The sequence below is a fragment of the Anarhichas minor genome, unplaced genomic scaffold, assembly GCF_050575085.1.
Source record: "Anarhichas minor isolate MPS153535 unplaced genomic scaffold, ASM5057508v1 ptg000033l, whole genome shotgun sequence".
NCBI classification, from domain to species: domain Eukaryota; kingdom Metazoa; phylum Chordata; class Actinopteri; order Perciformes; family Anarhichadidae; genus Anarhichas; species Anarhichas minor.
In genome coordinates this window covers 12,935,001-12,957,176 of record NW_027466479.1, presented here as the reverse complement: position 1 = coordinate 12,957,176, position 22,176 = coordinate 12,935,001, and the positions used below count along the sequence as shown (strand labels likewise).

At 42.3% G+C, this 22,176-nt stretch overlaps 2 protein-coding genes across 2 annotated transcripts in view; both read right to left on the bottom strand.

The window, feature by feature from the left end:
- Positions 1-4,646: 4,646 nt before the first annotated feature.
- Positions 4,647-13,966, bottom strand: rbm24a (RNA binding motif protein 24a). The gene is made up of 4 exons (XM_076105871.1): positions 13,562-13,966; positions 12,215-12,338; positions 11,874-11,928; positions 4,647-7,343 (listed from the first exon to the last, which is right to left on the bottom strand). The coding sequence occupies exons 1-4, from the start codon at positions 13,727-13,729 to the stop codon at positions 6,992-6,994; spliced, it is 699 nt and encodes a 232-aa protein (XP_075961986.1). The 5' UTR covers positions 13,730-13,966; the 3' UTR covers positions 4,647-6,991.
- A 6,296-nt stretch (positions 13,967-20,262) lies between these two features.
- LOC142964990 (tektin-2-like) overlaps positions 20,263-22,176 on the bottom strand; it is a 2,983-nt gene continuing 1,069 nt past the window's right edge. The window contains exons 2-8 of the mRNA XM_076105641.1: positions 22,123-22,176; positions 21,788-21,993; positions 21,317-21,569; positions 21,012-21,119; positions 20,775-20,918; positions 20,597-20,676; positions 20,263-20,500 (exon numbers count right to left, since the gene is read on the bottom strand). The exon at positions 22,123-22,176 is cut by the window's right edge and continues 72 nt beyond it. Coding sequence (XP_075961756.1) covers positions 20,320-20,500; positions 20,597-20,676; positions 20,775-20,918; positions 21,012-21,119; positions 21,317-21,569; positions 21,788-21,993; positions 22,123-22,176 — 1,026 coding nt within the window. The 3' untranslated portion in view covers positions 20,263-20,319. The remainder of the gene's footprint in view (positions 20,501-20,596; positions 20,677-20,774; positions 20,919-21,011; positions 21,120-21,316; positions 21,570-21,787; positions 21,994-22,122) is intronic.

Sequence of the window (22,176 nt, the reverse complement as noted above, 5' to 3'; positions counted from 1 at the left end):
CTGTCATTTATGGTTATTAAAATGAAACAACGGACTGCTTCAACTGACTATTTGACCACTTACATCCTGGGGAAGTGCTGCAAAGTTATCTGAACCAAAATTCATCTTCTTATCAACAAATTGTTAACATTTACATCTGCAGACTTGATTGATTGTATTGTACTTGTAAGAACCCTTTATTAACCAATCATGCACATATATACTATATCAGTAGTACACATGTACATCAAGTGATGTGTGTTAAGGGTGTGAAGTTACTCTTTAAAGATGGGACTCTGAGAAATAGTGAAGGGGAGTTTGTATTTTCTGATGCAGCCCCAGCGCTGCAGCTTTACATTTTATGCATTGAATAGATGACAAATAATCAACTACTGTATTTGCTCAAGCCCAACACACTTCATTTAATCACTGTCTCGGTCAATAAGAATGTATTTTAAAACCATGAGACAGAAACAGCCAGCGATTGCACTGATTGTATTGTTAAACAGCCAAACTCCTAATGCCAATACAAAGACATGGCCAGTGATGCTCTTTTAGCTTTCTATATGCACTTAATACATGCAGCCAATCACAGAAACAGCCAGAGTTCAAACCCCAAAGACTTCACAACGTCAGACAAACAACTAAATGTTGGCGTCAAAGGATTTCATCTATTGATAAATGGCCGTTGTTGTATGAAGTAGACACTAGTAGACATTAGTAAATTAACCCATTCCTCCCCTCTGTTGGTTCAGACAGGTGGGCAACAGTGTCTGCCACATACAGACCCCAACCAACAGCTGAGAAAGCACTCTTGTTCCTGCAGTGGAAAGATATTACTGACTTCACGCTGAACCGCATGTGTCTCCTGAACCCTTTGGCCTGGTATCTGATCTTTGGGGCTAAATTGGGCCACAGCCTGCTGCTATTGGCCTACTGTAAGGAATATTAATGTAGGTCTCAAGGTCCAGTGCTGCACTGTACAAGCACACTCTAGTATATTCAGCAAATAATTGTTCTATGTATTGTGTTTATGCTACAGCTGTATAGCCGTTGAAACAGGACGCTCTTATACTATCAGTATGAGATGTTAGTGAAAGTCTTGGTAGTAGGTCCTGGGTCCATTGAGTAGCGGTTTTGGACATTAAAATTATATCACATGGCCTTCATCGGCAGATAGGTTCATTTTCACTTTATACATGTTTTTTTTTCTGAGCACTTAAAAGTTCAGTTAAAAAGTCAAAGTTGAGTTCAACCAAAGTTTGAGTCAACAATGGAGGAGATGTGATCAAAAGCTTCAAAATCTACTAAATGGATCTTTAGTTAAAATAGTTTTGTCAATTGTTTGAAACTCAAAACATCTACAGTCTATAGCATGTATGATCCATGACATTAATAGGCTGTTTGAGACTCATATTGGCTGATTACAGGTGCTCATCACGCATGCAGTCTCTCAGTCGAAAGATGACGCCTCATAATAAAACATGACATGGCACCCTGCTGGCATGCTGACAGGACTTTCACCGCCCCTCAAATCTGATGCTCCACGCCACAACACGCACCGTTACTCCAGCAGACAAACGAGATAAAGGGAGACAATAATAGCACAAAATCAACACAGTGTGCTCTTATACTGCGTGCTAAATAGAAGAGAGCATGGCGCAGGTGAAGATGACTCTGGATATTTCTGCCACGTTGGAGACCCCATTATTCCCTCTGCTCCACCACAATTAACTCAACGTGACAGTCAGTTAGGAACTCGTGAGTAATAGAATCAACTTACCTCCCTCCTCTGGTCCGCGAAATGTCTACAGATGTTTAGTTGGTGACTGTCGGAGTCGTAGCCGCGGTCGTTCGGTCTCCTCCTGCCTCCTTGCCCCGCGCCGCTCAGCTGCGCACAGCACCGTGACTCTTCCGGGAAGTCCTAATTAAGCAACACGGTGAACCTGAGAGCCACACGGCAGAGCAGAGACCAGCACCGTGACTCAGTGCCGCAGTATCTCTTCTGGGGCGGACGAGCTTTTACCTCGCACAGGCAGCATGGCAGCCTCAGACAGCCCTGCTAAAAATAGACGAGTTGTTGACGCTGCAGCGAAGTCTGCACGGGTCCCTTCGGAGGGAATAGACCTGAACTTAACAGAGAAGTCCATCATCGTCTTCATCCAGTGAACTGGGCCAAGGCTTGACCCCCCCCCAACCTGGAACCCCCTCCTAAACATTATAGCATTATACTATCTGCTGATGTAGTTCAAAGTAGGCTATCACATCCTGGATGCTGAGAGAGTTCAAACGTTGGGTCAACAGGTAGCCTACACAATAATGCCTCCACGATAAACAAGTTTTAAGGAGTTATCCAGCTATCTAGTAGGCCCATTGCACTTTCATAAGCTTCTGCGATTTGAGATAGATATTTCTTAAAAAATGGTAAATAATTGGTGGAGCAGAGGCCAAGATATTTCGACTTTTAAGTTCCAAATTCCCCAAAACACTGACGCTTATCCATAATGCAACATGATTGCGTCTTTTCTGACGCTGCATTCACGCAATGTCGTCAGAATTGGAAGAAAATCCCCTGTTATGCTTATTTAGGAGTGTTCATTGAGCCTATCTGTTTCAGGTAGTTACAGCCACTGCTCACCTTGAAGTCGCAGCAGATAATTATTCAAATTAGTTTTCTTTTAATGATTGTTTGAGTATTTTGCGCGCATTTTGTGCAGGAAACGAGAGAAGATGGTCACCGCCTTAGCCTCTTTGGCAACACGGCTCCCCTTACTTAGCTGTTTTTGTTGTGTTATGTATTTTTAGTGCTTTATTCACAAGTAAAACTACAAAAAAGTTGTCGTAGTCACTTTTTTAAAATTAGCTTCGGGTTTTATTTATATTCCGACTATGGCTGCAGTCCAGCAGCCTTTAGCAAAATGGCGACTTTGCAGCCAGCGGTATCTGAGATAGGCTTTCACTGCTGCTAGAAATCCCCAATATCACAGACTCCCCACTCGACTGCGCATAATTACAGTCTGAATAATACGATCTGAACATAGTATTGGAGCCCAGACACTCCCAGTCTGTTACACAGGCTTACAAGTAACTTTAACACCGATGACAGTTCTTATTATTCTTATTAACGGTTCCTATAATTGATCTGGAAAGCTTTTAGCAGATTATTTACTATTCGTTAGCAAAGTTCCTAGTTACTTATAAACCCGTTGTGAATAATGTCTTATTAGAAAGTCGTACTGACTTTAGAAAGCACCTGACATTATAGGCTAACTGTTTTCAAAGAGTAGTACTCCCAATGACAGGTAAACTGATCTTGGGTGCCCTAAAGTCTCATCAGGACTCTTTTACAGCTCTACATCATCAGTTTAATAAAATAACAGCTTCATTTTGTTATATAATGAGGTCCGATGCTATGATGACAGCTGATTTCACCCTAAAGGCCTTGCTGCGTCCATTGCTGTGTCATGATCTACAGTTTCATGTTTCACCAGGGACCAAAATACTCCCTGGAGCCGAATAAAAGACTGCAAAGACAGGGCAGCGCACTCTTTATAACATGACTTATTGATTAGAGAGTGGATGAATCATTGATATACTGACTCCTGAGAGACTTTATTATGTGTCAGATGTATCAATGTAAGCAGTGGGTGTGACTGTAATGTGAGTGTTTCAAATAACGTCTTCCCAAGAAGACGGTTTCACAATGAGGAGCGGCGCAGCATCTGGTATGTGTGATGTGTCTGTTGCCTTGCAGTCAGAGAAGTAACACACACACACACACAAATACATGGAAACTATTGGGACCCAAAGTGTTTAATATTAAATAAATAAATAATTTCATGAATAAATTGTGTGAAATATGTAAATGAAATAATTTAAGAAATTGTTAAAACTCAAGTAATTATCTATTGTCTTATAACAGTTTTATGTGAGTTAATAATAATTTAATAAGAAAATGTATTTTATCACAATGGGGGTTTTGTCTCAATGAAGTTTTATTTCATGTTGCTTTTCATCATAGTGGTGTTTTACTTGGATCTTATGCTGCCAAGCTCAACAAATGCTACCTGATTTAGCCAGTTAGCTCTGGCTAGCTCGAGCAACAATAATGCAGAAGTAGATCTTACAGTCAAATGCTATAAATACACAAAGTACACTGGGACAATAACTAAACTCTACTTTTGTAGAGTTTTTGGCTGCTCATGCAACCCACCTGGCTGGCTAACTAACATTAGCTAGACTGGGTTGTGAGCTTGGATTCTCACTGCAAAGTGAGGAGACAGTGTTAGCTCCACTTTGACGCAGAGTAATAATCAAAGCTCACAACTACGCTAGATAGTTAGCATTAGCAGCCTTGATCGAAGGCCTTGATAAGCTAAATTAAGGGAGAGGCAGTCTCTGTCTCTTGGGGTGGGGGGTGTTTTGATATTAAAATGTCTGTAATGAAGTAAAAATGACATCAAATGAAATCTGTAATTATGAAAATAGGAATGATGAAATAACGTTTCATAATAATGAGCTAGGTTCGAATCATTTTGAGTAATTTTTCTTTTCCTTGGTTTACTTAATTACACAATGTATTTTGTGTTTATTTAATATTGAACACCTCCATACATAGCAGGCACAGAGGAAATGTGAATTATATTTGTATGTATAGAAGGATAAAAGGCCACATATGCAGAAAGATCACATGAATGTGTCCAGGAAAAGATCAAACAGCTCCTGAAACCTCAGTTTAATTGCACTCTTAATGGAAAGAAATGTCACCAAGCTTTTTAAATATAGAACATTTTATTCCAATTTTAAGTAAATGGTGTTGAAATTCTGAAGTAAATGTTTTAATATCAACAGGACCTTTGCATTTAAAGAGAAACACTTTACATGCCTTCATCCAGTGACAATGAAAAGCTTCCTTAAAAAGTTTTTTTGTCATTTATTTTTCATATTTCCCTTGTAAGAAATAGTTCAAGTATAAAAATTCCCAACAGTGTAAAATAGCCCATCTGATGAATATTAAGCAAAAGAAGCACAGCTACTGAAACCTTGACGACGACTATACATTCTAGTGGAGAAAGCAGCATTTCCGCTTGTTTTTTTGTGAAAATTATTATTTCTTTCCTCTCATCTAAACACAGAAGAGGCAGAGTACAATCTGCACGCAAACAGGCCTGCATTTAAATAAAGCTTCTTCCCTACAAAAGGCATTAGGCTAATATTTAACGTCATGTTCTAAAGAATCGAAAAGATAAAAAATAAAAGTACAGTGCACATAACAGTATCTTAAATAACTCCTACAATGACATTTTTGGTTGAGTATGTTAATAATAATTATAATAATATAACTACACTAATCAATAACTTATATATGCCTTGAGATGAGTACATAATAATATTATTTATACAGTACCACAACTAAGTCTCTACTCTCAGAGTGTCAACATAGTCAACCCTCAAAAATAAATATCTTAAATAGTAGATTTCTCTCTTTTTTCAGTTTTTTTTTCTCTTAAATAGCAGTAAAAATGTAAGGCACAAAGACCAACATAACGTCAAACAGTCAAACCCCCGTCCTCTCCACCCCACATGGTGATCTTGACAGACACGAGGCAGACCAGTTGTTGGGGTGGCTTTGGTGATAGTGTGTGTGTGTGTGAGTGTGTACCTGACACCAGACTACAGCAGCACAGAGGTGGAAGTGCTGACAGCTGCAGGGCTGCATGGCTGGGGGGTGGGGGTGGCTCTGCTGTGGGGCTCTGTGTTGGGTGGAGGGGTGTAAAGTTGGTTCCCAAATGGGCCCAGCCAGGGATTAAAATGTGACAGCTCAACAAACCAGCACAAGTGATGCGTTCTTTCCAGAGGGATCCGTCTGTGTGGCGCTGGAGCGGCTCTGTCCACCCCCACCAGCAGCTGCTCTCTCCCTCTTTCTTTCTCCTTTTCTTTCTCTCCATCCCAGAGCCAGAGAGAAACACAACTGTGCGGCCTTTGTCTTTGACTGCTATGTGTGCAACTCTGGATGCATGTGTCTGTGTACGTGTGAGTGAAACATGTGGAAAAGCGACTGATTTGGTGTTTCTCATTGTCTGGAGCCATTTTCAACCTCTCTCCTTTTGTCAGTGCGTTTGTTTTGTTTGCCAAGTCCCCCTTTAGTCCAAGAATCAAGACAGAGTTGATGACATTTTCAGTTTTTTGTTGCTTTTCTTAGTTTTTTTTTTATCTCTTGGTGATTTGTTTGCTTTGCATAGGTCAAGAGGTCGAGGCACAGAGTAAAAAAAGGGACATTCAGCATCAGGAAGATAAAAGGTAGTTCTTCAAATATGTGTGAGACGACGAGTTACGACTTCCTGACAGAGGTCACATAGTAATAGCTAACACGTTGGAAACGGTTCCATTTCCCTGATTATCAGAAAAAAATGCACTTGAAAGGACAAAAAGAGCAAGAAAAGCCCCCAATGTGTAATAATAACAATAATAAATATAAATGTTATGAGGGCATCAAATAACTGAAAACACTTGTGAAAAACCACAAGTGAAAAAAAAGAGAACAGTTTCCTAAACTAACGTTAAAGACAGCAATAGGACTTAAAGGCTTAGTTTAACACCTATACCAACCTCAGGGATTAGTTCCTGCTTTCTTTCTCTAGAAATAAGTACTCTACCACAATGATAATAGTAATGATAATAATAGTAATAACAACAACTATAATAGTAAATCACTTTTCATTATTTGTTCTGCGACTTTTTTTCATTTTCTTGTTTTTTGGTTGAAGCACAGCAAGTTGGAAAGTTACTGTAAAAAGTTTCCACCTCACCATCATCATCACTACCACCACCATCATCACCACCATCATCATCATCATCACCTTTTCAAAGCTACTCTGCCTCTAAGTCGCTGACACGACCACCCTTAAGGCCACTCCCTTTTCCTTTTCCGTCGCTGCTCCTTCTCGTGACCAATCAGATGTGGCCGTGGGCGGGCCTCCTCTCTCTGCATGTCCAGTGGTTGCAGTGGCTGCTATTGCATGCGGTCAGCTTGCAGCTGCTGAGGCTGGTACTGACCAAAGGCTGCGGCTGCAGCGGCAGCTGAGCCTTGGGCAGCTGCGGCTAACGGCTGCTGGACTGCGTAGCCGTACCCGGCAGTGGCCATGTAGCCTGCAGCGGCAGGGGATGCGGCGTACGGATACTGCTCATATGCAGCGGCGGCGGCAGCGCTGGCTGCAGCTGCAGAATACTGCGCGTAGGCAGCTCCGGTGTAGTCGATGTAGGGGGAGGAGGCAGTGGTGGGTGCAGCAGCTGTAGGTTGCATATGAGGGATGACCACACTAGGCTGAACGAAGGCCTGAGGGTACATATAGTGGGCCGGTAGGCTGTGAAATAAACACACATACGACAGGTTAGTTTGATTCAGCCATTCTGTGAATAACAGCACCCACCCTAAAACCCAAACCCAACTCCATCACACTGCGGCCAAGCGCCCGCCCACCACCCACCACTGAGCCCCAGTCCAATCCACCAGTCAAGAACACCAAGGAAATGCCTGCTAGTAGGGATTAGAACAATATAGGGTTGCCAAAATAGAAATCTCTCTGTGAAAAGAAGACTGGAAGGTGAATAAAACTTTGAACACCCAGAGGTGTTTAAGGGCACTCGAATTGACTGAAAAATCCCATTGTATTTGGAGGAGGTGATGCTGTCTTTATTGGATACAACATGGGAACAGGTTTCATATTTCTGGTTTTGGTCAGTTTTGAGTTTGTGGTTGTGGAGGCAGAGAGGGAGGTGAGATGAAAAGAAAAAGAAAGAAGAAGTTTGGGATCTGAAACCCACAGCTGGTTTGTCTGTCACATGTGGATTTGGCTGTGGTGCCGTCCCCCTGCCTGCTGGAGGGCTAATGGGTGGGGAGGAGAGGGAGGCTTACAGTGCCGGGGGTGGGGGTGCGGACAGAGGAGATGAGCCCAGGGAGGCATTGTGAAAATGTCACTGCCACTTTGACAGCTGGACAGTTTTCAAAAAGGGATGCTGCTGGCCATTTCCCCCTCTGTGTCTGGACAAAGAGCCGGGGAGGCAGCAGGGGGAGCCGGGACTAGGCTTCACACCCAGAGGGATGTTTCGATTAAATAAACAATTATGAACAATGAGCACATTCTGCTCTTCATGACATAGCCTTAAACCCCCTCCCCCAGACTCTATAAGGTCTGGAAACTAAGGCGGGCAACAAGTGTGAGGGGAGCTTTGAGATTCATACGAATGAAAAGTGAACCATCAACTTTTGACTCTAGGTGGAATTCAAAATTCAGTCTTTGATGTCCTGAACAACAGCCCCCATCCCCCTCCACTTTACAGATAAAAGTAGAGTCATATTCATTCTCACTTTAATTCAAATGGATGAGAGGCATAAGGCTTGACAGAAACAATTTGATATTTGTTGCACAAAGCTACAACAGCTATGTGACTGTAGTGGCTCAAAAATCTGTTGAGAGAAGATCAAGGATAATATAATCAGTCGAGTCTGCATAAATGAACATCAGGTGGTCAACGTTTTTGAGTCTGGATTGGGGAAAAAAAGAAAGGAGGTGCAGAAAATGTTAAAGGTTGAAAGGCAGGATCTATCGTGGCAACCCTATTGTGAGCACTCCATTATCCAATCCAATCCACATCTCAACCGAAAACAGTGGGCCAGGAGAAAAACAGGAAAAACAAAACAACAGCAAGGCGTCAGAGAGGAAGAAATATGTAAAAAATAGTCCATTGACTACACTGACTACAACACTGGCACTGCACAATCACTCAACTGAAGAGACACACAAAAAAGAAAAGGGAGGGAATTAACTGAAACTAAGTGTGTATGTAGAGGTTTAGTGTGGTCGTCAGTAAAGGCCAAAGGTCAGTGTTAAACACATACACAGGTTAGAACTGTTTTTGAAGGCCAGAAACACAATGTCAGCATTGAAAAGATTAACGTTTTTTCTCCAGAGTTACTCTGACTCTCACTCGAAATCCTCAGAAACAGCATTTTATCATCATGTGACACTAAATCTCTCTTTTGAAACTAGCACTAATGAAACTCAGCAGGGTGAGGCAGGTTTCCAGGATAATTTTAGAGGAAGTCATCTCTAAAACCCCCTCACAAAACAGTGGAGAGACATTTCCTGCCTATTATCTGAAGTCAAAGTCAAATCACTGAATTATTAACAACCGGCAGACATGAGGAAGCTCTTCATACTAGATGTGAATGACACACTAAAGGGGCCGTTGTCTAATATGTAATAAAAAGCTAATTTTAGCCTATTTGGTCAAACACCATGTACACACTGCAACTCTCATGAATACACATACTCTGTCACATGACAACTCAACTAGTTATAATATGAGAACATTATACCTTAAGTTATTCAAACAGTTATGTGTTATCTGTTCCACACAAATCAACTTAAACTGTGAGGATTATTGATAAGGTTCAAAGTACTTTGCAAAAGGATGCATCTACTTTTTTATATTTTGTTTAACTAACTACTACTGCAGTCGAGGCAATAAGTATAAAAAATACAGTGTTTTGTGACGCCATATTGCTAGCTATAGTGTGTGTGTCTTTACAGGAATGCAGTGTTCCAGCAACCCAGTGGTCATTAAAGTTCAAGGCTAAATAATGGCTCTTTGGCTTCGTGTGTAAGGTCTACTGAGGGTATCTAATGTTTGTGAGGTGTGTATGTGTTTGTGCTCAGAGGTTGTGTGTGTTTGTGTCGTGAAAGTGTGAGAGGTTGGCAGTACACACCTGTCCTGCTTCAACAGAGTTGCTCATTGGACTTTTGATATTATGACTGCATGGTGCAGATTGTCCTGGTGTCCAGGCGTTAGTCATAGTCCACACATAGAAAGCTACTTGGATCAGACACCAAGACAGTTATGTCAAGGCAGAAAACGTTTTCAATTTAAAATCCTGACATGAAGATGCTAAGTTTGAAACCTGCTCTCCGGCTGTTTTAGTGTCTGAGCAGTTCGAGGATGTGAGAGGGCGATTAGAAACAATGAGCTGTTAGCGCCATATCTTCTTACAGTTCAAATCTTTTAGACACATTATATACCTTCGCCTTTGCCTGATTTGTGTTGTGCCTGATTAGGAACATGATGGCCTTCACTTTCTCTATTTTATGAGATGTACCTACTTGGTTCAACTTATGACATTGTGAAAGACAAACTGACAGATTGGTTCTGGTTCAAATCAGACGGTTAAGGAATGTGCACATGGAAAGGCTGTACATTAATGTGGCCCCTAAAACACCCACTCTGGCCATGTCTAAATGGCCCCTGCTCTGCTCTTACTTGACAGAGAGAGATGGACCCCCCCCCCCCCCCCCCCCCAACACACACACAACACAGAGCTTCATGCGACTGCAGCGTCAGCATTCGGGGCTTTGTGTGACACAATGGATGTGCTTGTTTTCCTTAACGAGAGAGAGACAGACAGACAGAGAGGGAGAGGGAAAGAGAGAGAGAGAGAGAGCGAGAGAGAGAGAGAGAGAGAGAGAGAGGGAGTGAGAGAGAGACATTTGTTTGTGTCACACTGGAGACTTTGGGACTGAGAGGACAAAGACACAAACACAATAAGAGCATATACTCATATGTACCAATGCTACCAGACATGGACACGCATGATTACACATATTGGTATGACTACAGCCTAACTGTTGCCATTCATTCATAAAGACATCCACTTTCGTGGTTGTGATGGTAAATGGTGCTATGTGACCAAAAGTCTATGTAGTGTAGAGATGAGCAAAGACAAAGATATGTGGAGACAGGAAGGAAGACGAGAGAGTTGACAGAGTGGACCAGCAGTAATATGGCAGAAAGAGACACTTTCATAGGGAATTTGTTGCTGCTACGCTCTGTTAGTGTGAGAAACTGTGAGTAACACCAGTGGGATGCTATTAGCACACACAAGCAGTGATGGGTTTTGTTATTTTGGGGAAATCGTGTGAGAAATGGAAGTAAGGAGATGATTTGGGTGGAAAAAAGAACAAGAAAACACACAGAAACTTCACCACTCACTCCAACAAGACAGCCAGAAAACACATGAAACAGCACATCCTGTTAAACAAAATAGGTCAACCACAAGCTAAAGCAAAAGTAAATAAATGAAAACAACAAAAACTTTGCTCTTCCTTGGCAAAGTTAACACGCGTCCACAAAAAAGTAAAAAGACACCCCAAAGCTTTTTTTTTGGTCATTAAAGTGAGAAAGCACACGATTTAGCTAACAACACCACGTCATAACCGCACACAAAGCTCTAAGTTCTATTCAAATAAAATGAAAAACAGGTCAAAACCCACATACATGCATCTATAATCACCATGTTGAGAGCTTGTTTGTGTGTTTGAGTCTACAGGTATTTCCCCTCTCTGATCTGTGATTATGTCACAAACCAGCACACTTAGCTTAACCGAGAGCGAGCCTGTCGGACCAGAGAAAGATAGATAACATTGAGTCAGGCTGAAAGTTTCCATCATTGTCCACTCAGCACGCACACACACACGGACACACACACGGACAAACACAAGCTTGCGCTCGCACACACACAAGCACGCACAGATACACACACACACACACACACACACACACACACACACACTTTTACAAACAGGCAAACCTAGAAAAGGCAGTTTGACTGGCTGTTTGTTTGGTGACAAATGAAAAAAATGACATTCAACTTATTGTCCACCTCTTATTATTGTTTGGGGAGAAAAAAAGGTAAAAGGATAAACAAAATAAAATCATACTGATAGTATCAATTATCACACATTAAACTGAGAAAATAATTAAAACATGTTTAAATGATTCAATGCAATGTGTACATCCCAACATTCCTCTAAAATACATGTAGGCTTCTCAGTACTTACCCATAAGGCCTTTGGATGAACGCAGGGTGAATTTGGGGAACACCAAAGGTAAAGCCTGCAAAACAGAGGAAATAATGTTAAAAAAGAAATCCAGACAGCTTTCATGAAAAACAAACAAACCCTGAGGTGAAACTCAGAACACTGTGAGGACAAATACACTTGCTGTGTTGATTAAACATGGTGGTTGATTTATTAATCTTGAAAATCTGTTCTTTAACAAACACATCTGCACATGTCTAACTGCAAATTTTGGTAGTGAGCAAACACATATTTCTGTGTTCTTGTTGAGGAGATGAAATTGATATATGTTTTTGTTTTGATTCTGATTTGATCGTCTTTACCTTGCTGCATCACCCGAGGCTTGGCCCCCAGGTAGGCCAGGTTGACGTTGGCCTTCCTGCCGTCAATGATTGGGTTGGGGTCCTTACAGGCCCGGTCTGCAGCCGAGCGGTCCGACATCGTCACCTGCCAGAGGAGTAAAAGCATGAGAACGATGTGGAAAGCTGAAATTGGTGTGTCAGTTGTTTCCATTTCCTGCTGGTTGGCTTTAGAGCACATAGTTAAGACAAGGTGTGTGTATGCATGTTAGTCGTCTGAGTGTATCTCTGCCCATGAGGCCATCATTAACAGCAACAAGTGTTTGGCAGCACACACACACATATCCATCACTCTCATGTGTTGAAACTATCAGCAGTGATTGGGAGCCAGGCTGTGAGGACTGACTGAACATGGCTCCCTTATCACTCCCATTACAGACTTTATTGCTCCTCTCAGTGCTTCACTATAGCCGACATCTTTCTTCTTTTTTACACTCTTTTAACAATTGAGGTGTATCTCACTGACCTGGACGAAAGCATTTCCCATGAGAAAATACAGAAAAAGGGGACGAATAATGCATAAATATGGTGATACTATACAACACTAAAGAGAGAATTTAAGTAAACGCTGGAGTAAATACATATCAGTATTTACAGAGAAATGTGAGTTTCTACATAGATGGATATTTGTGCATATCAAGGGTGACTGTGCAACTTTACCTCTACTGGTAATATGTGCCAAAGCTACTTCAAACATATATGAAATGGTCTCTGAAAATGCCAAATATAGTTTGGTGTCTAGATCCCTCTTTAGACAGCCCTGTTACATGTATATAAGCAGCTGGTCTACATTAATTCACTAAAAAACACGTGTTTTGAACCAATACTGCTGAGTAGCATTGCACTGCTGGTTGCTTTATGTCTGAAATGCGTTTTTGTCTGTCAGGTCCGAAGCCAAGTGGTGTCAAATACTTTCCTTTTAGATGTGACAGTGTCAGAATCCCACTCTGTAATATCAAGACATCACCGTGAGGTTTTTCTCAGCCCACCAGAGCTGTCCGTTTGAGAGCAGCTCACTTTCAAACGTGCCAGGGAAGGCGCATATACCAAAGCGCAACAAGTCGGTGGGTGCAAGATTGCAACAGAAGCCAATGACGAATTTAAGCAGGGACTTATTATCAAAACACCAACACCCCATGACTGCAGTTAAATTAATGTTAGTCATGATGTTGTGACATAAAACAACAGCTGCGCACTTTAAGAGAGACGCGTCATGGCAGGTTTTTCCCACATGCGTAAAAGTTAGTTTTCAAAGCTGTTTAAAACTGATAGCATGTTGTGGTTCTTTTTTGTGGTTGTGGCAATACTTACGAATCCATAACCCCTAGACTTGCCGGTCTGTCTGTCGGTAATGACCACCGCTTCTTCAATCTCACCAAACACCTCAAAATATTTCCTGAGACTTGAATCCGTGGTGTGGTAGGGAAGACCCCCGACAAAAATCTTCGTATAGGTCGTGTCCTTCTGCGTGGTGTGCATCGTTAGTGCAAAATACAATAAATAGGAACAATTTTAAAAAGAATAGTGCAATGTCTCCTTATCAGTAATTCTTTGGAAGAAGAGAGAGAGAAAGAGAGATCAGCCGGCTCTGTAAGTTTTTCAGAAGAGAAAACACAACAAAAACTCGACAAAAATGAAGTCTGGAGGTAGATGTATCTTCCGACAGTTAAGAGGAGAGTTATATGGAGCGGATTGTCCCACAGAGACCATCAGGTGTTTCCAGCTCTTCTTGGTAACTCTGCTGTCTAACTAAATAGGTTTGGGACCCATTCCTAAATGCACTGCTTCTAACTCCACCCAACTTTCAGTCCATCACCGCGCCGCCCACCAGCGCGCACAAACAGCTGGCTGGGAAACCTGCAGCGTGAAACACTGGAGCTCCCTCACAAAAAAAAGATCCTCCACTAGAATCACGTCCACCAGGGGCCAAAAAAACCCCCCGTATTACACTGATGATATGTTGGGGACATAGAGAGGAGCAGGGACTTTCAGGAAATGCATATGGGGAAATTAAACAAAATAGTAGAGGCCACGCAGACAGCCACGTGCGCTGAAACGTATGGGTTTTCATACAAACATTTTCTGTTTTTAATGGCTCACTATGAGGTCGTAATGTAATCGACCTAATGAACCTACAACATGTTGTCCTAAAACATCTTACAGCTAAAAGTGTCTCGATATAACTTCTGTTATGATTTGACGCTATATTTGAATAAATTGGGTTGACATGTCTTTCTCTTTTATGGTGCTTGAGAAGAAAAACATCTGCCGAATAGACCCTTGCTATCTTTAAAAGATGGTGATCACATTTTAATAATTAAATCTCAAGCACCATAAAAGAGAAAGACATGTCATTAGGCTACTGGGAGAGAATCAAGTCAGATATCAATTCAATCAAGAGTCTCTGAACATCAATGATTCAAATAGGTTGTGAAGCTCGGCCTCCTCTGGTTCGCTGCTGGATGGATCATCGGATCACTCACCCAGTAATGTGAGAGGACACTCTGCTGTTAATCATTCATGGCAGCTCCGCTTCTGTGAGCGCGCTGTTTGGCCAACATATATCCAATGCAACCATGTAACGCCGTGAGTTGACACATTTTGCGCATCATATTTGCTTTGGGAAAAAAATAGAGGTTTATTGTTAAATCTTGTATTGCCGATATAAAAGGTCACGTGACTCAAAGCCCACGTGTGGACACTGACGAGCAATCACCTGTATAGACTATATGTGTTTTGACATTGTCTGCTCAGAAATGTTTGGCAGATTAATTATCTCCATGCGGGTTGATAATGGAAACCTCAACCAAAATCTGTATTGTTAAAGAAACAAGCATAACTGTCACATCTTTCTGAAGGTGAATCGCCGCCGCAGGACTCCACACCACAAAGAAATGCAACCCGATAGAGCGTCTTTCTGCGGTGTCTCTGTTCTCTCACTATTTTATTCATGCAGCCGCACGCGCTTTAAAGTCCGAGTGGAGTCCTGAAAAAAAGGGGACCAGTATCGAGTTTCCCAGGCTCAACAATGGGGATCCGGTCAAGTTGCGTCCAATTGTTGTTTTCTGTTCATGTGCAGCTTGCTGACGAGTCAGAATGCTACAATAACAGGCTGTGGGCCCATTGAAAGCTTTAATAATACTTCATTTCCAATAATCTTCAGAAACACTAGTGTCACATGTGCAGCAATTATGTGTCTGCAATAATCCCCATAAACATTCTTTTATAATCTTATAGCTGTCCCCCATTTTTTTTTTAACGCAAGACAAAGGCTGTAGAGCTGGAGAGCAGAAACTGTAACTTTGTGCTTGTTATCCATTTGGCTGGAAAGGTCAGAGGTCACTGGAATAGCTGAATACCCACAGCTCAGTCACACCAAGGCCATGCTCAACACCCCTCAACCTCTCTGAATAATGTATATAAAAGTTAAAATGGTTAATGCGCTACTTTCATTAAGTTGTAGACACACACATTCATAAACATTGAATACATAAAACTTTATTCATCAATAACAACTTCACTTTACACATCTTTACGCCACATGTTGCCAAAACCTCCGACTGATAATTCATTTTATAGATGAGGTGCATGACTACAGGGAGCTGTGATACAACTCTAACCCACTGAAACAGCGCCATCTTATGTCCAACAGAACAGGTACAACCTTCACATGCAAAAAGAGAGTCAACGATATCACATTTTACAATTAAATGCAAAACTAAAATCTCATTTAAATTTATTTTGTACGTTGGCAAGGAGTCTTTTTTCATATTTATTAAAGCCTTCCCTGAGGTAAATTATATCACTTTGGAAAGAAAACCCTCATATTCCTTTGTGGTTATTTCTGAGCTACAATGCACTTCCCTGCAGTAGAGGTTGTGCTTTTTCATGAAAACACAAACAATTCACTTCCACGTTAGTGTAGTTTCATCCATGGGGCCAATTACATCTTAATTCAAGTTCATTTCTTCTAATGCAATATACTGTATACATCTTTCTTTTGATAAGTTTCAACCTTTGTGCAAAAGGAATCATTATTGGCTCCCTCTCCTCTGTCTTTTGTCTCTCTTCTGATTCATGGCTCATTTTTGTAATGAATTAAAACATTTCCTCTTTGTCCTCTGCATGTTGAAAGCTAGAATCGCTGTCCAGCTCCTCAGAGGCTGTGAGGAGATTATCCTCCTTGAGCTCCTCCACCTGGGTCTCCTCACCTTTCCCGTCACCGTCCTCACTACCCCTCTCTGCACTTTCTCCTCCCTTCGCTCTCCTCCCTTCTCTCTTGTCTGTTTTACCCATTCCCTCTCTGCCGTCTCTGTCAGCCTCTCTCCCCCACTCTCCGCCCTCGGCCTCCTCGCGTGTTATCTGGCTGTGGGGCTGTGGATCGAGGGGGTTGGGGGTGGGAGGTAACTGTAGCGGCTCCACAGGAGTGACGCCTGTGTCCTGGTCCTCCTCGGTGTTGGAGGTGGGAGCGGGGCCCCGAACATGGGCCGACTTGATCCTCAAATGCATCTTGAGTTCATCTTCCCTTAACTGGGAGACAATGGAGGGAGCAAATTAGTGTGGGGGAGACAAAACAAGGAGATAAACTGTGAGAGAACGAGCACAGGTACGTGATGACACACACAAACTGTACCTTGGGTCTCTCCTCAGCAAGTCGTATCTTCTCCTCAATGTCTTCTACGCTGGGGACACTTTGCACCTTCTTGACCGTCAGGGACTCCAGTCTGGCGGGCGACTTTCGCCTGACCACCTCCCTGTCATCCAGCTGACACACACACACACACACACACACACACACACACACACACACACACACACACACACACACACACACACACACAGAGCATGGGGAGACAGAGAACAAACGATCTTAATATTACAGATGAATTAATGCCCTTCCACTTAACCTGACTGACCTCACCTACCAGTGTGAAAGATAAGTTGGCAACTCAAATAATCAACATCCTGAATGAAAATCCACTTAACTACTTTGTTGTAAACTTTCTAATATATTTTTAGGAGCGTATTCTTCCAGGGCAGCAATAAGTGTTGTGGACATGTTGGCATGTCTTAGCAGGATAGGCACAGGTGTAGTTAATATCGTTATATCAGCTGCAAGATGTGCTCGTACAGGGCCCGGATTTTGTGCATGCTGGCTTACTGGAATGGCCTGTTGGGACATTTAAACTCTCAACCGGGACACTTGATTGAACTGAGCCATCGTTAACATCGTTATATTTGTTTCACCTGTGTTTTTCTTACTATGAAATGTCAAACTGTCCGTTGTGAGAAAGGTCTGTAGGGTGATCAGGCTGTACCAAAATCCCCACTAGCCACTCCTTTAACCCACCATTGATTATCTTTCATAGTTTGTTGTTGTCTGAGAACCAACTATTTGTCATTCATACATTTAAATCTTAGTAGACAATGAGCTTTATATTTCTTAATGTATAGTAAGATTGGGTGGTCACATCAGATCTGGAACAACTTGAAACAACTTTGTGTTAACTGAGACAATTGCGACAAAATTGAACATCACAATATTCTTGAAAGAATAACCTAGATATCAATAGTTTTATGGCAGATGACTGTGGGTGCTTTTGAAATATATTTACACACAAAACTAACACTAAAGTAGAGGCATCCTTTTTTCTTTATGCTCAGATAGAACAGTTAGATCTGCTCACAGAAACGTAACGCAGCTTTTAAGACCATGTACAAAAACGTTGTATAACATCTCCGTATTGATATTGTTGCGTTCGATTCAGCTGTAGAAGGATGACCAGTGTGCACCAGGTACTCACCATGATGCTATCGGCCTCTCCAGCCATGCTGCTCCTCTCTCTGGTCTGTCCCACTGGTATGATGCCTTGGTTCAGCAGCTCCTCCAGGATCTCACTGGACCTTGGTCGCTCCTGCAGTGTGCTCGCCTGCTGTAGCATTCCTGACAGAACAAAATTTAAAAAAAAAACACTTAAGGTTTTTGCTCTTGGAACTTCTCTTCAGCGGGACACTGTGCGTTTTGTTCAGCTCACTCACCATCTTGTGTAATTCTGTCCGCATCGCTTTCTCTCACACACTCAGATGTTAGAGGAGGGAGTTTTGTGGGCACCGCTCCAGGCAGCACAGGGATGTCTCTGTTGTCCATCACCACGCCACTGTCTGTGGTGCCCTTCGACACGGCCGAGTCTCCTCGAACATCCACATCCACTTTACTTCCTGCTTCATCCTGACAGCACACAGACACGGTATGAAATGCAGAAAAATCCCCCAGCCCCATTCTGAATGATATCACAGACATGATGTTGTTATGGTGGCATCTGTGTGTTTACGCATTGTCATGAACACAGTAGCTCGGGAACAATAATGATACACAGCAGGTAGCACCAACATCATCTCAGAGTTTGAAACTAGGTACAGTGATAGTGTATTATTTTACCGTATCTTATATGATGCAATTGATACAGATTAAACTACCCAACAGTAGAAGTAAGTCTAAAATATCTGGAACATTTTGCATTTAATATTTCTGTACTTTTACTGAAGTGGCATTTTGAATGTACATAAACATGTCAAGCAAGGTGCAAATTCAGAGATGCAACAGAAATACGTAGATAATGAATAAGAAACATATATGACGGTATACTGTTTTTTAATAGATGAACGGTTTAAGAGGTTTTAAAGGGTATAACTTCAAACGTATGCATTACAAATATAATGCTTAACATGAATCAATAAATCAATTATTCTCTAAAAAAATTTAATTATATATAATATATGATTATAAGGTACAACAATTAAGGGACTGGACTTCATAGTGTCTGCACAATGAGCACTTTTACTTGTGATACTTTAAGTACATTTTGCTCATAATATGCAGGAGTTTTACTTATAATAAAGTTAATTTTTGTACTCTGTGATTTGCTACTTTCACTTTGGTAAAGTACCCATGAAAGGACCGGATTCGTCCGCCATTGTTTTTAACACTTGACAATATTTAGTCCTCTCGGGGTCACACAATTGACTGACACACAGATTTCGGCGTAACACCTATAACGGCCCTTCACGTCAACATCAAGTGCTAACTGTATCCGACTGCAATATGTTTCTCAGACACAGTTGATGATGCTGCAGCACTTTGAAAAGTAACTCGCCACAGTTTTAACTAAATTAAGTCGGTAACTTAAGTCGGTGGGCAGTGAGATGGAGCCTACCTCGTCTCCTTTCTCTTCCGGTCTCAGCGGTCGGACCGCGGTGTTGGAGGAGCTGCAGCATCCCATATTCACCTCAAAGCGACGATGTCCATAAAAAACATAAATGTCAGTTTTAATTACAGCTCGGTGCGTTTTGTCTCCGTGTATTGACCCGTGTAGCCTCGCATTCCTTCACACACACAGAGAGAGAGACAGACACTCTCCATGGACCTGGTGCGTTGCTAAGTGGCCGTTGCTACAATAAATCTGACCCGGTTAAAGAGGTGACACCCAGGAACAAGACTACAAAACACCGCCTTCACACTCCTGTTACTGCTGATACACTTTAGTACTGACTGGTATCCTCCAGAAATAGCTATTGTCCGAGGACCTCTCACCACTCAGCCAAACATTCTCCACCACGAACATTTGTAATATTTTATAATTTCAGGATTCACTTCAGTTTCACCGTCTGTAGATTTTGATTTCCCAGCATAAATGCATATTCAAAGCATTTTACACAGCCAATCCCAGGAAGGAAGAGGTGGTGGTGGGGAAATACTGAATCACTTATTAATTGGAGCCATTTCCTGAAAGTTCTACTGGAATCACTGTGATTTAGAAAGGCCTAAAAAAAACAACCATGAGCATCTTTCTTGCATCGACCTAAATGTTTACATTATTTTGTTTCCGGCTGCAAACCCAACACGGTCTTCTTGTTTAGGAATATGCTCCTAAACCACAATACCACCTGAAATCATAGGGGCCTCAAGGTAGGAGAGGCACATACTGATTCTAGACAAGCCAACGTCATTTTGCTGAGAGGTATTTTATTACATTTTGGAACACCACATAAAAATGCAGGAATGCACTCTATCAAGCTCTCCTGCAAGTAGGAGTAAGTGCTGGAGCGGCAAAGACCACAGACTTGTCGAGCACAGGGAGGAAACTCTGATGCAGGTTCTGGCACTTCTGCTCCTCCTCCAGGGTACGAGCATTTTTGGCAATTTGGTCCCCCAGAATCATCAGGCGCCTGTGTGTGAGCTCCAGGTCCTGCCTACAAATAAGGTTTCCCATTACCATCAAAATATTAAAAAAAGAAGGACATGAAGTGACACAGTTTGGTCTCATTGGAGAGGTAGAATTGACTTACTGAGAGCGCTTCAGTATTGGGCGAAGTCCAGCTGCCATGTTTGCCAGGTCACGTTTCTCCAGTGTGAGGCTGAAGAGGGGCTGAAGGAGGAGGAACAGAAAAAAGGTTAAAGCCATCCTAAATCCACAGGAGGTAACAACTGAGAGTTTAAACTGTAACTGGTTAGCGAGACACTCACCAGGTCCAGGCAGAGCTCACGTCTGGGTCTCTGGTGGAGGAGGTCCAGGCGTTGGGTGGCCTGGTGCAGCTGGGAATCACACTTCCTGATCCGACCCACCACTTTCTGTACATCCTTTGTCCGATCAGACATTTCATCCCTTAACTTGGAGATTATATAGAGCCACAGAAAAATAAGTGCACATCACAAAAAGTCAAGCACACTTGGTCTGTGGATGGTAGACTGAGTAAGACTGACCCGCTGCCTCTCCCAGATCAGTGTATCCTGGACACTGCTCAGCTCGTAGATCTTTTTTCTCAGGGCATCATCTGAGCTGCGGCGCTGGCGCTCCAGGGCATTTTTAAACTATAATAGTCACGCAAAGTTTTTGCAAACAATCAAGCATAGTGATGAATGGACAGACGTTGACATGACTGTATGTCCATGATGGCAAAAACTAGACAAATGAGGGTTGAAAATGGTAAAAAAATCTAAATGATCCTCCACTTATTAATTACTTAAACCTAAATATTTGATATAAAATCAGATGAAAAAAATCTTACATTGACCAGGGTCAGACGCAGGTTTTGCCTGAAGGAAGACGAGTCCTTAATCAGGTTATCGGCCGAGAGCCTCAGGTCCTCGCAGTGGGACAGCCACTGGTCATAGCTCACATAGTTGAGCTTGTATTGACCGGCAGGGAGCTGGGAGCTTGAGGTGTTGAGAGGACGCATGATGCATTTAGTGGTGAGCTTGATGGCTTCACTCTTGTCCTGAAAATCCGCCAGCAGCTGAGTGTGAATCTCCTTCAGAGAGCTGGAGGAGGAGGAGGGATTAGGGAACAAGGTGAGACAGATCTGTGATGTTAAAAAGTGTCTCTGGTAAAAACTGCAGGAACATAAGCAGAGTGACGCTGTCATTTTTGTAGTAAAAACACTTCAGATAAAGAAAATCTTGGATTTCAGCGCAGCATTAAGGTGCTTTTAACACGACGGAATAGTAATTCAGAAATAACCCTGAAGTGTGTGTCGGACCTTAGTTTGTGGAGCAGGATGCAGATCTGCTTGTGGAGCAGTTCTCTGATCTCATTGGTCAGCTGCTCTTCCTTCTCCAGCTCAGTGAGGACGCAGTCCCGTCTCTGGACCGCTGAGCTCAAACTGGAGACGATGGCCACACAGCTGCTAACGAGCCGACTGTACAGCTGCTTCTTCCGGAGGCAGCGCTCAGCGGCTTCTTTCACCTGAACGCATGAAAAAAATGTTGAAGACAAGAGGAAACTGTATTGAACGACTAAGATAGAGGGAATTAGTCCCCCCCCCCCCCCCTCTTTTGCATTCAGAAAAAATAGTAATTAAATGGATTTGTGTACCTGCTCCACAGCAGAGATTTCAAGATCCACTTGCCCGATGCTCTCAGATATCTG